The sequence below is a fragment of the Numida meleagris genome, chromosome 1 (assembly GCF_002078875.1).
Source record: "Numida meleagris isolate 19003 breed g44 Domestic line chromosome 1, NumMel1.0, whole genome shotgun sequence".
Lineage (NCBI taxonomy): Eukaryota > Metazoa > Chordata > Aves > Galliformes > Numididae > Numida > Numida meleagris.
The window spans coordinates 120,107,123-120,125,395 of record NC_034409.1 but is presented as its reverse complement, the minus strand read 5'-3'; the positions used below and the strand labels follow the sequence as shown (position 1 = coordinate 120,125,395).

Genomic DNA, 18,273 nt, shown 5'->3' with positions numbered 1-18,273 from the left:
TGGTACTGGCAGTGTTTTCTAGCAAACAATCTTGTCTCATTCTTCGGTGGATTTCACTAGTTAGAGGATTTCTGAAACTACTTTTTATTCCTGGACTATTTCCATTTTAATGTTTGACAGAAATTGTAATAAAATCTTGGTAGTTTTTTCAGTCAAGAAGCCTGTTTTTCCACTCTTCTTTTTGCGTATTTCTTTTTTGTCTGTATTCCTTTTCCCTCCCTATTTGCATCCTCTTCGTTTTTACTTCAAATAAAGCTTAATTTTCAGGAAAAATACAGTTTTAAGTGTATGTGCCATCCTCAAAACAGCATGGTGATACAACTTGTTGAAAACTGTTAGGCTGTTGTTTGGAATACATTCTTTTCTTTGTTTATGCTCTGAAAAATTTGTTTTCAGAGATTCTTGGCTTTAAGACTGAGAAGTCTTGGAAGGGTAAGACAGGAAACTTGTATGGACAGGTTAGCCAACCTGTGTAGAAAGCTGTGATATTGATGTTTGACCTTCCTATTGAAAGCGAATTTTATAATTACTGAGACTGTACACTTTCAGCAAAAGTTTAAACTTATTGTCTCTTTTGGAGGCAGTTATTTTATTTATATCTTGTACTTTCATTTTGTTGAATTGGGACAGCTCCTTATTGGGAGGAAGCGATTTTGTTTTCCTCATCCCTGTCCTTGTATGGCTACAGACATTCTTAAACTGCTTTCAGCCTTCCAAATTTCCTCACTTAACCACACAGATATGTGCCTTCAATTGTTAAAGTACTTAACATGTTAGAAGTCAATTACAGTGGGTTTCCTCTTCCTGGCCATGGCCAGAGGAATAATTACGACAGTTTCAGACACAAGACTTCTTGACTGAAATATCATTTAGAACAGTGTTAGTTAAACTGAAAGGCTTGTTTAATCTTTACATGATCTGAGAAATTGCTTATTCCAATTCTTTTGTATAACGAAGTGTTGTTTTTTGTTTTTTTGGTTTTTTTGTAGGTATTTAGGTGAAGTCCCTACTTCTTAGCTTTATATATGACTTTTATTCTGTAAAATCTTTTCTAGATAGAGTTCTTCCCAAAGGGAGGAATCATTATTAGAGACTGTAAATTATTAACTTCCTTGGTATATCTTAGTATGGAACTTAACTGTACTGTATCTTTTCCAGTCTCATATTTTCCAGTCTTGTATTTTTTCTGTTCTTTTTGAATCTTGTGGAATTTATTACTTCTCCTAAAAATGCTTGAAGAAAACATTATGCAGTTTTTTCTCCTGGTAATGCAGATGAAACTGACATACAAAAAATAAAAGGAGAATGTTGTGGAGGAACTTGTTTGCTTGGTTTTAAGTGATTTTTGGAGTTTGTTTCTGAGTGGTTTTGTGTTGTAGTAGTAGTAGTAGTATAGAGTCTTCTGTCTTGGAAGATAATTGAATCATGGTTTCACCTTAGTTTTCTCAACTTGAAGACAACACCTATTAATAGAGCAGGATGTGTCCCTAACAAATAATGTAAATCAGAACCCTTCACTTAAACAAGAAAAAAGGAAGCTGAGTAGTGGGAAGAAATGGCTGGCCAGAATGAGTTTTTCTTCTCTCCTCTTACCTCAAATGTTCAATGAGGAAATGGAAGTAGTTTTAAGTCGCTGTCTTTTAAAAAAGGTTAAATAAGATGATGAAGCTTGAAACCTTAAAAGTTGTATGTGGGATCTAGTCCATCTTTTTGCTCTTAAACTGCATTTAAATGTTGCATGATTAATTCAGAAGCATTCTGATTCTTTCACAGCATTGTTTGAAAATAAGTTTCCAAATGCTTATAGAGTTATGGGCAGTGCGCAGATTTGAAGAGGAATCCCTCCCTTATATCGATGTACTTTCAATGACTGGATTACTGGAATGACTTCAAATCACTGTTTCATGCGTAATATACTACATTTTTATTTTGCGTTCACGATCTCATTCTAAATTTTATTTTGTAGCAAGAATTGGATAAATCAGGTAAGGTCAAAACAGTAGTCAGTGCTCGTGTTGTTCTATCAAGTCTTGCTGTGCTTCCCTGATTGAATTAAAGGTGTTCTACAAGTGCATGTGGAGGCAGAATTTGACTGGTTGCTCTTGTTTTGGAGTTAAATTCATACTGTGTGCCACCTTGTTGAGTTTAGTTGCTGAAGAGGGTGGGAGGGAACTCATTTTTCTGCTTTCTCTCAATCCAGCTTTCTTTACCTTTTGATTTTAAAAGTTTGTGTGCAATGGTTTCTACATTCCTCTTTCTCTTTTGTTTTTGTAAAGCATGGATTAAGTTAGATAATACTGAAAAATAAAAATTTAAGTTCAGAGTTGGGGAAAATCTGTTAGTGGCCCATAAATGAGTATTCTGAGGCACCTTCCACATAATGTGCAGACATATTTAAATTATTATTTGGTACAAGATGCACTGTTCTGTTATTCTTTAGGCAGTTGTGCTCCCAAATATATAATGAGTGCAGAAAGAGCCTTAGAAAACCGTGTGAATCCTTTTAGTTTCTGCTTTGTAGTGCGTGTGCTTTGTTCTTTATTTACACAATACTTACCCTTTTACAAATAGAGTTTATGGAATGGGTCTTGGACGAGCGTTTTGGTTATTAATAGCAGTCATCCTTAGTTGTAAGCTACTGCACCAGACATGTGATGCTGATGTGAGCTAAGTGTTTAGTATTTCAAAGCCCTAGTTCACTGTGGCTATGAGTAGTCATAAATGGTACGGACAGCCAGCATGGCATATTGAATAAGCCCATGGCAGAGGGATAGCTGATGCACCAAAGCTAAGAGAAGCCAGTACTTCCTTTACTGCAGTTCACTGTGGATCTGCCATCTTAGTTACTGTATATCGTAGTATCTTTGAAGCGGATTTGGATTGAATGCATGTTACACCAGAAGATGATGTGGAGTCTTTCTACCTTTTTGACTTTTCAAAACTTGATTTAGTGACCTGATTGAACTAGCAAAATAGCCGTGGTGTGAGCAGAGGTTGGTTTCTGCAGGTCACCTCTGTTCTCTCTGTTATTATTTTTTTATTCTAACTTGAAACTAGATACTGTTAGTCTTTCTCAGGCAAAACTGTCCAAATCGTAAATTACTTCAGGAATAATAAAATTTCAAATGAGCAGTTTAGACTTTGCAGAACTAAATATGTAAAATCCTTGTGACTTTTTCTGCCTGTGGCTGACCTAGATCCACAGAGAAGTTGAACAGCATTTCAGTCTTTCACGTGTTGGGTACTCAGACCTGTGCTTAGTCAGAATACAGGGAGTAAGCTGTCTGATGTGATTATGGAAATGATCAGAGAAAGAGCTTTTAATGGGTGAGAGGCTGACGGGCAGGAAGGGAACTAAGGAAGTGGGATTTGACTCTAGGTTTGGCTAGGGAACAAGGTAAGGTGGTGCAATAGGGTCAAGAGAAGCAAAAAAGTTGAAACATAATGAAGAAGAGGAAACTGAGACAGTAATGTATGTGAAAAGCAGTTAGATGCGAAGGGGTGCGCTGGGGGAAATGCAGCTTCAATCTGAGCAGATGGATGCCTTTAAAATTCTTACATATCCTTATATTTTAAATTGATTGCGTGGCGTGAAACTGAGAACATAAATTAAAATATCATTAAAGTAGGTGATATCTTTACGTGTAGCTCAGTGCAACTAAAAATATTAGCAGAATGTAGTGCTGTGCTTTTCCTAGCATCTTCCTCTGAGTAAAGGTTTCTGATTGAAGTAGGTGTCCCTAAGCCATCCACTAGCAATTATAAATACTTAATTCTATTGTGATGGCTGTGCTTAAAAGTAGTTACTTAGAATGGATTGCTGCTGAGGAGCAGTTTTCAAATATGTGCAAAAGTAACATCTAATAAAGAGCCATTCTTAAAATTTCTCACCCTAAACATGAACGGGGCAAATCACTGACCAGTTCAAGTGAATAATTAAAAGAGCTTGTATGTTTTGGTGATCAACAAAGAGATGCTCATCAGTGTTTGTTGCCTTCAGAAGCCTGTTTGTGTTGCTCTTGCTTTGTTTACGTTCCAATAATCCAGACTGTGTGGAGAAAGAGGAACACTGCTCAGAAAACTGAGGTGGTGTTCTTTAAGTATATCTACAATAAAAGTAGATTCGCTTCGGCATTTTTTAACAAACTTTCCGGTTTAAAAAAACATAAGAGCAACAACAAAAACCAAGCTGGGGATAAGTAGTAATACTAAAGCAAGGAGTAGCAGCAGGTTCTGTTTCATCTTAAGTACTTCATAAAGCATGTTAACCTGTTGTCTAGTTGTTAATGTGATATGAGTATGAGGCTTGAGGATTTGAACTGTTCTAGAGTTGTGTACCTTGTTTTCACTAAGGTAATAAACTATGCCAAGTATAAAATAGGTAATCTTTTTAAAGAAAATATCTAATGTAATGATATATGAAGCACAGTCAAAAATAGTCATTTTTATATCTGTTCTGACACTTCTTGGTCTGTCATGCTGATGCCTGTAAATTAAACAGCACAAGCTTGAACTACTAATTCTTGATATATAGGTAACCACCAGTACACAAATTCTTAGACTCTATGCCTGCTTATGTGTTAACTAGAGAAGCTTGTTTTTATCTTTGGAAAACTGTACTTCCCTCCCTCCTCTCCCTTATCTTCTTGATTTCTAATGTTTTTTAATTTGAATAAGAATCGCAGATTATTTTTCTAGTGAGAGCAATCCAGTAATGTTTCTAAATGTCTTCACAGTAGATAGAAGCGTAAGAGATTAATTGAAAACTTGTCTGCTAAGTTATGAGATTGAAAGAAATCCTTTATATTTAGAATATTTAGTAGTATTGAAACGTTACAAATCTCCTTTTCATATATTCATTGCAAATGCTATATTCTTACAGTAGTTGTTTTGTTTGCTAGATAAATCAGATAAGTACGATTCTAGAGATGTGGAAAGACTTCAGCAAGATGATAAATGGGTTGAAAATTACCTGATTTGGCGTCATGATGTTGTGGATGATACATTAAAGATGATTGACGAAAGTTTTCAGTGGAGAAAAGAATATGCTGTTAATGGTAAGCGATGTTATATAATTCATGTGATGGTGTATGTTGCTTTCCTGTTGAACTACATCTAACTTCTGTCTCTAGTTTCTTTAAGCTTCTTGCTCTTAAAGATTGCATAAATACCATGGAGTGCTAAGCAGTAACTTTTTTTAACCCAGTTTAGAAAAATAAATTAAAAAAAAAAAAAAACTTTGCTGCTTTTACCATCTAACTACTTCCATATGTATATTGCAAGGGGAAGAAAGTAAGTAGCTATCTTCTGGGTTTTTTTGTGTATTCACTGAAGTTGACCTCAAAATGATAATAAATTTAAATAACATTTAGGTCTCTTATGTTTTCCTACCGGCAACAATGGCTTGATACTCTAGGTAGAATAGGTGTGATTTTTGTTTTGTGAGAGTGTTCTGAAGATGAACTTTACAAGAATGTGCAGTCTGAATTAAGAAAGGATAGAGCGAGGAGGGCTGTAGGTATGGGCCTAAAACTAAACATTTTCAGTATTATTTTTTAATTCTAAGTCTTACTGGTATCTCTACCTAAATCCTACTGTGCAGCTTGAGAGGAAGAAGATAGTAAAGTTCTCATATTAGCTCAGTTTTTGTATTAAGTTTGCAAATGCCTCGTAAGGCTGCTTACAAAGACACTTTTGTATTTTGTTGATGGATTTCTGCATTTTTAGCAGAAATGTGATTATTTCAGTAATAAGATTAATAATCTTTCATTTGGCTTTGCAGACTTGACCGAATCTGTCCTTCCAAAATGGTTGTTTGAAAGTGGTGCTCTCTTTCTGCATGGATATGATAAAGAAGGCTATAAATTATGTAAGTTACACAAAGCATAATCAGTCGTCCTTTATTACTTTTTTTTCCTCAGCATTTTTGCAGCATCTGTTTTGGAAAATAAATGATTTAAAACTAGAAGGAGGTAGGTATTGACAACTGTCTTTACTAAAAGTGATTGGAAGTTGATGACTTTCAGTATCTCTTTGGATTACAGAAGTGAAATAAGCAAACTTTTTCAGCAATTTTCAAGAATCATTAACATTTAATCCTAATTACCGAGGAAGTTGTTATCTTCTCTGTTGAAATACATTATTTCTGTATCTGCTGTAGTGCATGTATGAGTAGAGTAAGTGTTGAGAATTTCAGTGCTTTATTTACCGTTGCTTTTCTGACAGCCCACATTCTCACATACTTGCAGTGGTTTGCAGATTTTTTTGTGTTCTTATGATATAGGAATGTTCAGTAATACTGTGAGCAGCTGAAAACTCTTGAAAGATGAACTCCTGAATTGTATGATTAATGAGAAATAAGGAGTAAGATGCATGGAGAAACAGTAAATATTTCCTGAAATACTCCTGAGTTTTATTGTGTGGTAGACAGGCCATATAATTTTCTGTTAATGAATTTGATACAGGATCTCATGCAGTTAAAAATAAATAACCTTAAAAACTACTTAAGGAAAAAAAAAAGACTTAAGAGAAATCACCAATTAGACTATCCAAGCAACAAACTTGAACCAAGGATGGGAGGAAAATAAATCTTCAAATCTGATATTGTGCTTTTTCTTCTTCTACCAAAGCTATTTCTCCCCTACAAAAATAGATTAGCAGTCCAGTCTCCTAAAAATGACTGAGGTTGAAGCACAAACCTGCTACTTTTCTAACAATACGGTGACCAAAAAAGTACAATTTCTATTCTAGGGCTCTATTTCATCAAGTACTTTCTTATCCTTGTGAGTTATGAGTGCTTTATGATCAACAGTGATGTTGTTATGCTTCATGATTTTCTTAGAGCCTCCCAAGGTAACTAATCAAAGATAAGTGGTGATATATTTTTGTAGTATTTACTTAAAAAGCTGAACATGATTATACTAGTTGATTCAATTTGGTGAGATTGGAAACTGAAGTAATAAGACAACTTATTTTAGTGGTTGGACTGAGAACTGTGGAACTGTTTCATGTCAAGAATATACAAGTCAGATCACTGAATAACAGTTTTTTATTTTATTGTCATTGATAATTAATGTCTCAATTTCCCACCCCCAAATGTTTCTTCTAGGAATGTTATTGGTTAAGAATATCTCAGCAAGCAAATTCAGATTGTGTAGTAGATAAGGGTTACTGGTTAATTAGCACTTGAGAAATGTTTCTTGTGCAATATGCTCAATTTTCATTATTACAACAAGTAGGTATTTTGAACTACACAGAAATTCTGTGAGAATAGTAGGTTACTTTCATGAGAGTTCTGTTTTGAATAGAGTATCTTTCTGTGATAGAGAATCCAGTTAATACATTACACTTGGAAAAAAAAATTGTACATGAAGTGGAAAACTTTCTTCCATGCAATTCATAGAATGAACTTAAGGAAGTAAAAGACATTGTTAGGAAAAAAAATATTACTTTAAGTAAAACTTTACTAGATTTCAGGGAGAAAAATGTTAGTGCATCTACAGTTATTTCCAGGACTTGTTTATTTTTCTGTTCAAGAGGTACCGAAGGTGAATGTTCTTCATGTTGGACCCCTTGAATACTTCTATCACTCTATTGTATAACTAGTCATTTGGTTTCAGCTGTTTTTATGATGTCTGTTACTTGGAAATCTGCTTCTTACAAGAGAAACTTGTCTCTGTGTGACTCATTTCTTATTCTAGAAGAATAAATATCAGGCTTTTATTTAAGTGATGTTACTCATCTTCTGGATTCCTTGATTTTACTTTAGGAAGATCTGTTTCTTTTTTATGTAATGTTACAATAATGTGTGTATAGTTTTGTTCAGAACATGCCAAATTCAAAAGTATAGAAAATTTAAGCAGGAAAAGAAGTGTAAATGTCAACCACAATACTCAGAATACATACAGATCACGATTGCTGAGGACTACATGATAGCAGTGGTAAATTTCACAGTGCATCCATGTATTAAAAAAATGTTTTCTGTTAATTTTTCTGTTAATTTTGCTTCCTTGTTTCATTGTTTTTTTGTGTGTGTGTGTGCTTCTTTTTCCTTTCTTCTTGCTAGTTTGGTTCAAAGTGAAACTTCATGTAAGAGATCAAAAACAGCAACTTGATAAAAAGAAACTCGTAGCTTTCTGGCTAGAACACTATGCCAAGAGAGACCATGGAAAGCCCTTAACAGTGGTATTTGACATGGCTGAAACTGGAATCAGTCACATAGTAAGTATTTTATTGGTTTTTCTTCTGCTTGTTTTCTGAATTATTTGACCTATTTAGGGTACCTGCTTTAGCAAGGGAGTTGGACTTGATGATCTCTTGAGGAACCTTCCAGCTGCTGCGATTCTGTGTTACTCCATAGTAGAAGAGGATTCTCTGTGCAGTCCTTTAAACCTAAGTAACATTGCAGTTGCTCATGGCAGTAATACGTAGGACTTGTTCCCACAACATAAGCAATTTCTGAAGTTCTTTATTACATAATAAAATTTGTTTAATATTATGTGCTCCTGCATATAACATCATATTTAATGCACCACACTGAAAACTTTTAATTTGGTAAATGGCTGAGCCAAACTGATTCCTGTGCATTAGTTACTTACCAGCTTGGTTTGCGAATTGTTACAGATGACAGTAGTGGAACTTAATTTTCTAAGCACCCAGAAGGCGATAGGCTGGGCCCTCTTTTATTGTGAATATAGTTGCTGCTTCGTCCTCAGTTGTTCAGGCTTCATTTCTTTTTTTTTAACAAAGCAAAATCTGTCAAGAGCGAGGGTTGGAAAAAATAGAGTAATGGTGAAGTACTCGGGCCTGTAGATAGAATAGTTGAGGTCTTTGAGAATGATGATCTGTCCTGAAAATGACACTTGAGTAACTGCTTGTGGAGTTCTGTGTTGTTCTCTTCAGCTGAATTCAACAGAGCAGTCGGTCTTCTAGAACGCACTTTAAGAATCTCAGCTATTTTAGATTGTAAGTTAAAGATCTTGCCTATCATTTGATTGAATGTCATCTTCCTTTTCTTGTTTATGTGGTAGAAATGCCTGATAAAATGAGCAAAACCCAGTATTGCATTAGGACCTTGCAGTCATGCAATTTAGGGCCACAAACATTTAAGACAGTTTTACAAATAAGGTATGGGATAGTTCAGTCTTGCAATTTGAGTTGGTGTTTTTACCTGTGACTATCTATCCATACCCTAAAGATAATAGTGGAGCAGTGTGTTCTTTTATATAACAAAAACACAAGAGTATATTATTTCCCTTATGTTTTAAAAAAAAATTACAGGCTCCTTTATTTTTTTTTTACTTCAGAGTATACTCCACAAATTGAACTTCTTTCCATTGTTTTTGAGGCTCCTAGAGACAGTGTCAGTGAGTGCTGTTCATAAGTCTTCCATTGCACAGTCTCATTTTGCTAGGGATTTTTTAATGTCAATTAGTAGCCTGGTAGCCACATTGAGTATTTGATAAATTCTGTCCTTCAAGAGCTTGAGGTTTTAATCTATTTTCCAGAGCATGTTTCATTTGTTTGTTCCATTGTTGATACAGTCTTGTCTAGTATGTCAGCTACTCTCATTGGTATGCAGTCAAGTAATTCTGATAGTTCATGCCTTGTTGCAGCATTTCAGGTAACTAGAGCTGATGTGGTTATTAAATTGCCTCTTCACATCTAAATTCTTATTTGTGGACTTTCATCAAGGTAATGGATCCAACCTCCTTATAGCTGATAGTATTGCTTCTGGGTACCCAGCAGAAATAAGAGCAGTGTGCTTGTTAATGCACAGGAGACTCTAATCATTCCTTGGAAATCTATCACTGTGTTTATGCTGTTAAGTGATGGATACTGTTTTGGTACAAGCAACTACCAGTTGAGATAAATACTTCTGCAGAACGCTATCTTTTGCCTCCAGAGGTATCTGAGCTTTCAGTTACTTTATAATTACTGAAGCTACTAATGAGGCTTTAGTTTGTTGACAGTCCTCTTTACAGTTTTTTATTGCTTTATCTGTAAATGTAGTAATGTGTTTATATCACTTCAGAAGTCAGTTCTCCATGGCATTTTACTGTTCTTGTGAGAAGCTTTTAGGTCCTCTATCAATAATACATTTTATTCTGCCTCTGGACGTCTCCTTTGTAGTAGTGGTCATTTCTGTTATAAATACTGGGGAAAATATAAGCACTTACAGTTTTCCACCTCACCAAAGTATTGTAGAAAGGTATTCCTCACAGTGTCGTATGTATCTGTTTCGTACCATGTCTTTTTTGCCTTTTGCTATGTTACCATCACAAAATCCTGCTGTAATAGCAGTGACTCATTTGCACTGTTTCTGCCCTGTTTCTCATTGGATGGGAGCATCCTTAAAATGGGTGGTACATAAGCAACTTTGTTGCGTGCTGTCTCTGCCTGTAACTTCTCTGGTAGATTCTGACTGCAGTTAGATGTTGAACATTTAAGTTATTCAATAGAAATTTCATTGTGTTTAGCTTTGACTCATAAGGCTTTGAAAGTAATCTGTCAAGCTTCTCTAGTGCTTAAAGTTTATTTTTCCTCTGTGTTTCCTGTACACCTTGAGTTTTGTTGATACTCTGTGGTAGTTTAGACAATTAATTTATTATGTTGATAAGAAGTCTGTTAACTGCTTTGTTACATCATAAAGCTAAGCTTATTTGACCATAATCCTGCAAAAATTTGACAAGGTACAAAGAATTGCACAGAGAATTTGGATAATGTTTGTAATATGTGTAAAACTGGAGTACAGAAGACTAAAAAGATATTTATTGTCTTGGACTACTCAAATGTTTTATCTTAATTAAGCTTGTATTCTAATGTTTTGATTTACATTATTTACTCTGTTTTTATTCTAGGACTTGGACTTTGTTCGTTTTATTGTCAACTGTTTTACAGACTATTATCCAAACTTCCTTAGTAAGTATTGTAAGCTAGATATTAAACATCATAGTCTTGTACAACAAGAGCATTTAAGAATACCAAAAGTGATGGAGGAGTGTTATTTTTTTTAAGTATTTTTGCATGCACTTTATCTAGTTTTCAGAAATAAATGAAAGATTTGTCCTCAGAAGTTAGTGTTTTGACCATAACAGAAGATTGGATTTTTTTTAGGTAAAGCTTAACTGCATGGGACATTTTGAGACTATAGATTCAGAATGTCTGTGCTCATAAGAATCAGCACAACTTTAAATCTGAAGTTTATTTACAATACATCCAAAATTGGCTGGCTTTTTATGACACACAAAGAATTTGTTTTGTATTTATTTATGCACATAGAATTGAATTAACTTTTTCATCCCTTAGTTCCTTGTTATCTGGAAAGATTTGGAAACTTGTATGACAGTTGGTGTCCTTTAAGAGTCTTCAGGGAATAAAAGAATACTGACTACATAAAATCTTCAGTAGCCGTGGTGGGCTTCCTCAGAACAGGATTAAGGCATGTTTGTGTGTGCACTTGGAAAAAATGTCCATACGTGCCTGCTAATTTTGTATGGATAGATGAATACTGAATCATTTTAGCAAGCTCATTGTGAGTTACAAATGTTATATGAAACTATCTGTGAATTTTGAAGCTCTGTAACAGTCAACTGTTAAAACTTTGAAGATTAGATTTCAATTTGCTGCCAAAAGTTTGATCTTTGACTGAAGTACAACATAATGTTTTTATTTTTTGATGTTTGAGAATAATATTTGGGGATGTTTCTGAGTCCAAGTGCTAACTTTTCAGTCTTCTAACACAAGGAAGACTGAGAACAAGTGTAGGCTTGCAGAGATTCTTGCTAATTGTTTGGGAAGAAGAGATGCTGAATATACTAGTTAACCTTTTTTTCTTTTCCATTAAGCAGTTTTCTAGATCAGGATAAATTCTTATCTTTCCCTGCTTTATTTTTTATAATTACTTACTAGTAGCAGTATGTCAGAAAATTAGTGAGCCAGAGAAGTCTCTAAATTGTGGAACTTTACCATATTCTTAAGTCTTCCACTTAAACACCTACTGTCTTTCTATAGTAATAGATGTTGGTTTTTACATGCTATAAACAAATTGTCGTGTTTACTTCCTTGCAGAAACACTTTCAAAAAATGACTATTCCTTTTTTTACATGACTTTTATTGCTGCAGTTCATGTTAAACTGTGAAAAGAATACATTTGGTATTCAGATTATTTCCCGTTCTTTACCTTTTCAGCAAAGATAGTGATCTTTGAAATGCCATGGATAATGAATGGTAAGTCAGATTTTTTTCCAAGATTGCAACTTAAAACTAGCATAAACAAGAAGCATTTTTCAGCTTTCTGTTTTAACTAAATGGTGGATTTGTTAGGCAATCATTTTTAAACCTATTACGTAGTTGACACACTGATGTCTTTGTCTAGCACTGTATTTTGGATTATACTTTAAATGGAGTTCATATTAATCTTGTTACCTTTAAAACTTGGGAGACTTTGATAAACATTTGCTGAATGTTTCCAACTGTAATCCTTTCAAAGCTAAGTTCATATTTAGGAATACTATAATCGCTGACAAACACTTTTTACTGGTCAAACAAATAGGTACAATTTCAGACAGACACTGGACACTGCAATTGTTGTATTCATGTACCTATTATCCATAATGCATATAAGCAGCTTATTCTTTTATCTATGCAGTGCAAATACATTTTTATGTTAGCTCCATACTTTTTTCTTTGTATTCATATTTTATCACCACTGAAATAACTAATGTGTTCAAAACCACTCTTAATCTAAATAGAGCCATTTAAAGCAGCAAATATTTCAACTGTGGAGAAGTTACGTATATGTGTATTCTTCAATCTCCCTCAGTCAGACTTGAAAACACAATTGTTTTACACCTCTCCCCTGTGCTGCTCTCTTCTTCCTGGACTAAATCCCAAGACAAGGAAATCATCACTGGCTAAATCAAAGGTCCTCTTCCCTTGAAAGTTTGTCATCTGTCTGCATTCCACTATAGAAAAGTGTATTTTTGTAAAATATTTTCCCTACAAGTAATATTTTTTTCTTTTCACTGTCCCCACATTATAATATTTTTAGAACAGTTACTGCCATATTTTATGGGGTCTAGTGTACTTGTTGCATAAGATCTACCAATACACTGAAAAAAAAGGAAAACCATGAACCTTTCTTAACAACTTACATTTATATTTTTTTCCCCTTTAAAGCTGCTTTTAAAATTGTGAAGGGTTGGCTTGGCCCAGATGCAATAAGCATGTTAAAATTCACGAACAAGAGTGATGTACAGGAATACATCAGTGGAGAATATCTGCCTCCTCACATGGGTGGAACTGTAAGTATATTAACATTCCATCATCCTTTTGTGTTAGGTTTAGACATGTTTATTTAAATAACATATGTGGTGTTACAATTTGGCACTTAGTGGATGTGAAATTTCTTGATTCTATCAGAATGATAGTTTGTAAATCACATCAGTAAAAAATTGATTAATTTTATGAGAATTTGGTATCTTGCAGTCTTAAATACGGAAATCAATTTCGTGGATAGTTTTAATCATTCACTTTCAAGTCATAGGAAGCCTTGTTTTCAGATCTTCAACAACAAAAAAACCTGTCATTTTAAGTGCCTTTCCTTTTCTCATTTTTCTTTTTTCCCGAGCTGATGAATTAGAGAGGTTATGTGTTGGTTTATGGCAAGTTGGGCAAACAGAAAATAGATTTTGTGCCCCTCTGAAGTTTTTCATCTTCCTCCAAAGCCACGGTTCTGTTTTTTCTACTGTCATATCTGATAGCTAATTCCATCTTTGAAGAAAGAAGCTTGTGGCTTTGCTAAATACTTTCCTGAAGTGTTTATATGGAGCATGCACACTTGGTTATCCTTTATCCTGCCTCAGTCCTGAAACGTCTCAGTGCTAGCTAGTGATAGGAACTAAGCTGGCTCCATGTTGCCCAACTTCTAGGAGTGTCAGTAAGTTCCAAAATCTTGAAGGCTGTTTACTTAAGCTACTGATCTGTGGTAATAAGTTGCAGTAACAATAATAAATTAGTAGAAGACGAGTGTATTTGTTTGACAGGGACTCCAAGTGTGTTTACCATTCCTGAAAAAACATATACATGCCTTTTAAAAGCATGTATATTTTGAACCTGCTGATGTTTTGTCTCACAACTGAATGTCTTCGATATTTAACCTGCTAGATGGGTGTTCGGAATTTTTTACCTCAGAACTGTCACCGTTTGGGAGTGTTGTTAACAGGTATTAAGTTAGACTCCAACGTTTTTTCTGAGAAGGCAGTTTTTCTTGGTGTGATTGACCTTGCCTGCTCCTGAGTCAACTTGAAATCTAATGGGGGAGTGCTATTAGAATTGACAGGACTGTGGGGTTTTCTGCTTAAGGTACTATCTGAGTTGTAAAAACCAAATCCTTCTGCTTTCCTCTGTAACATTTTTTCCCTTTCTTCCCCTCTTTCTTTTTGTCCTCTTTGATTTCTACCCATTTAGGAATAGATGGTCAGTTTTGCAACCAGCACAGCTGAAGAGCACAGCATATCAGTTTATCCTTTTCTTGTTCAGTACTACAACCAAAGTAGACTCTCCTTTCTGCTGCGCTCCTTAATAGTACCCATCCTGGAAGAGCCAGGTTTTACTGTTTATTCTGGGGAAATGCAGAGAAGGTACATTCTATGGAATCCAGCTTTCCAAAAAGAATTTTTGAGACCACTTTGGGAATTTAAAAATATATGCAAATTCTATTGCCCAAGTGAGACACAGTGTTGAAGTTGCTAATTCTTCCTCTCAGTCAAGGGAACTATTCTATGTCTCCATCTTTCAGCTTGTCTTCAAATATATTTTGCTTTTGTATTGACATGGGTCACTGACAAGTGAGGCTTTCTTTAGCATGAGAATCCTTCAATCAATTGTAACCCAGCTGATGAAGGAGGAGAATGACCTATATATTTTGACAAAAAGTGGACCAAGGCATCTGCAGAGTATCTAGAACATTAGTATTAATTATGGAAAGCAGAAAGGTAGGTTTTTCAGAACTTGGCACGTATGCTTGAGCTTCATTTTGCTCAAGAGTGAGCATGTGCACATGCAACAAGATTTTTAAACTTCTACATTTGTCCACTTTGTCACAAGTAAGCAGTTCAGCCTTGTTAATTCAAGGCTGTCTCCACTAGTGCTAGGATTGAGCAGCATTTGCAAGCAGAATACTGTGCTCTTCACCTGGTTATCTGAATTGATAGCTCATAGCTTGTTTTCTTGAAGCACTTTATTTAGGTCAGTATTTAATTTGTCAGTTAAGACATCACTGGGCCTTTTGTGTGTGATTTTATGGCCACTGTGTACACCTAATCTTAGAAAATACCACTACCCTGATTAAAATTTGTATGGCTCTTGCCAACATGCTGTGTCTCCCATAAAAGAAAACTATCTTTTTTTGAATGGGCGCATTGAAAGTCCGTTAAATCAGTCTTGTTTATCTGTCTGAGACTTCAGCCCCATTAGTAGGTAAGCCAGTGTCACTGAAACTGATGGATTGTGACCAGGAAGTGTGAGACTTAGAGTTGTCACAATGATTAGATGCTTTTTGGCTACTGATGTTATCCAGCATTGTGGATTAATGTGGCCAAGAGAGAGATGCAGAAAACTTAGCATCTCTTTATTAAGGCCACTTTGTCATATGTCCTCCATTGTACGTGTGCTGGAAGAGAGTGAAAAGGCTCTGTATTGCTTTGGTTAAGGGGAATGTTCTGCAAGGACAATACTCTGCAAACCTTCCATAATACTTCTGTCTGTCTGGAATCTTTTAACAGTTAGTCTGTTAGTGATAGTTAAACTTATTCACCAGGCCCTTTAACAGAAAACTGCTTGAGCTGGTGAATATCTCTTCCTTTCATCTTTCAGCTGAAGTTCTCTGACTGTTACTTCAGCCTGAAGGATAGGAAATTTTTATACCTTGATTAAAGATAAACAGGAGGTATGTGGTTTTGTTTGAGGTTTCTTTGGATGGCTGTCTGTCTAAATTTCTTTCATAGGATCACATCATTTATTTCTGTTTTACAGGGAGAACAAATCTGCTTTTTTCTTTCTTTCTTTCATCTCTGCAGGTAACATAGATTGGGACCTGTGGGCATGGCTCAAGTCTGTCTCACACAAGTCAAAACTATGACATTGACCAGTTCAGTTTACTTGGGGTTTTAAGACTGTTTGAAATTGCAGTAGGAACAGCGGGCCCTATTTAAATGTATTGTTTCTAACATTGAAAACTAACATTTGAAAACTAGTTCGAGAAGGTGAGGAGAATTTCTAGTTAACAAAATCTAACTTCTACTGGTCCTCTTTGTTGTGAAAGCCTGTTCTACTTATACTGTTTCTACTTACTCAGTTGTCCTGAAGATGATCTTTAAATTGATTTGGCTTGCAAAAGCGTGAGCTGCAGGATATGTTAAAAATCCACACAACTAATTGAAATTAAAGGATTTATATATTTCTTTTAAACTGTGACTATTACAAAATTAAAAATACAAGTAACTTCTTCCATCACTTGGAACGTTCTTTAAAAACATAAAATCATCTAGCTTGGAAAAAACCTTCAAGATCACTAAGTCCAACGATCAACCTGACCTGTGGAGTCCCATCACTAAACCACGTCCCTTAGTGCCATGTCCACACATCTCTTAAGTAATTCACAGGATGGAGGCAGCCTGTTTCAATGCTTGATCACTCTCTCTATGAAGAAATTCTTCCTAATGTCCAATCTAAACCTACCCTGGTGCAACTTGAGAATATTTTCCTTCTATCCTAAGCTGTCATAGTTGTAGTGAAAGTGTTTTTAAACTGAACAATAAAACTAAGACCTTGAATGCTGATCCTCAACAGACTAGATTCTGCAGTTCTACAGTGAATCTACAAATGACTGTTATAGCTTATTAGTTTTATTAGATTACTACCTTTGTTTATTAATGATGATCATGGAATGGCTTGGATTGGAAGGGACCTCAAAGATCATCTGGTTCCAAACCTCTGTTGTGAGCAGGGTTGCTGAATGCTAGATGAAGCACTGGACCTGGACCCCATCTGTCCTGGCCTTGAGCACCTCCAAGGATGTGGGGCATCCACAACCTCTCTTGGCAGCCTGTTTCAGCACTTCACAACCCTTTCAGTGAAAACCTTCCCCCTAACATCTAGTCTAAATCTCCCTTCCTTTAATTTAAAACTATTCCCCCTTGTCCTATCAATAACTACCTGTGTAGAAAGTTGATTTCCCTCCTTTTTATAATTTCTCTTTAAATATTGGAAGGCTGCAATGAGGTCTCCCTGGACCTTCCTCTTTTCCAGACTGAACAAGCCCAACTCCTTTAGCTCCTCTCCATAGGAGAGGTGCTCCAGCCCTCTGATCATCCTTGTGACACTCCTCTGGACCCTCACTAAAAGCTCTACATCTTTCTTGAGTTGGGGTCACCAGGCCTGGACACAGTACTCCAGAAGGGGCCTCAGGAGGGCAGAGTAAGCAGGGACAATCATTTCCCTCTCTCTGCAGGCCACTTTCTTTTGATGCAGCCCAGGATACTGTTTGCCATCTGAGCTGCAAGTGTGCTGCTGGCAATGATACAATCAACGATGACAAAATGGAACTATTGGTAGCATAAGCTTTCTGAACAGGGGCCCAATGGAAAATAGATAAATGAAACCTACAAGTCATTTGAAACAATAAAATGAATTGATGGTATTTCCACTTAAAAAACAGTAGAAAAAATGCTTTGCATTATCCTGAGAGGTTCTTTATAATCTCCTTTTTCTTCTTAGGATTCTTTCAAGTACAGTTATCCTCCATTGGTAGATGATGATTTTCAAACACCTTTATGTGAAAATGGGCCTATCACTAGTGAAGACGAACACGAAAGTAAAGAGGAGATAGATACTGATACCAAGGAGCCTGGAGATGTGAATGAAGAACAAAATCTTAATCAGAAAAAGGTATCTCACTCTGAAAGTTGAGACAACTAATTATATGGTTACAAAGCAGGATAAGAGGCATGCGATTTTTCTTTCTTGTCAGGCTTTCACTTTGTATTTTCTCAATTTGAAATAAGTACACAGTAAAATGAAAAATTAAAATTAGTTTCTGCCTTGATTCTTAGTTTGAACAGATTTGACTGTTAAGACTAGTTTCTAAATGAGTAAAATTTGTACTTGGTACTTAATATCTCGTGAGTATAGTAAATTATGTAGTAAAAATTAAAAGATTTGTTTATGTTCAAAACATGTCTTTCTAACTAGTAAACTTTTAATCTTAGGTTA

At 35.4% G+C, this 18,273-nt stretch overlaps 1 protein-coding gene across 1 annotated transcript in view; it reads left to right on the top strand.

Annotated features, from left to right (window-relative positions):
• The window catches only part of MOSPD2 (motile sperm domain containing 2), a 32,838-nt gene that overhangs the window by 3,539 nt on the left and 11,026 nt on the right, over window positions 1–18,273 (top strand). The window contains exons 3-9 of the mRNA XM_021409916.1: window positions 4,902–5,057; window positions 5,783–5,869; window positions 8,066–8,220; window positions 10,860–10,920; window positions 12,190–12,228; window positions 13,180–13,304; window positions 17,779–17,949. Coding sequence (XP_021265591.1) covers window positions 4,902–5,057; window positions 5,783–5,869; window positions 8,066–8,220; window positions 10,860–10,920; window positions 12,190–12,228; window positions 13,180–13,304; window positions 17,779–17,949 — 794 coding nt within the window. The remainder of the gene's footprint in view (window positions 1–4,901; window positions 5,058–5,782; window positions 5,870–8,065; window positions 8,221–10,859; window positions 10,921–12,189; window positions 12,229–13,179; window positions 13,305–17,778; window positions 17,950–18,273) is intronic.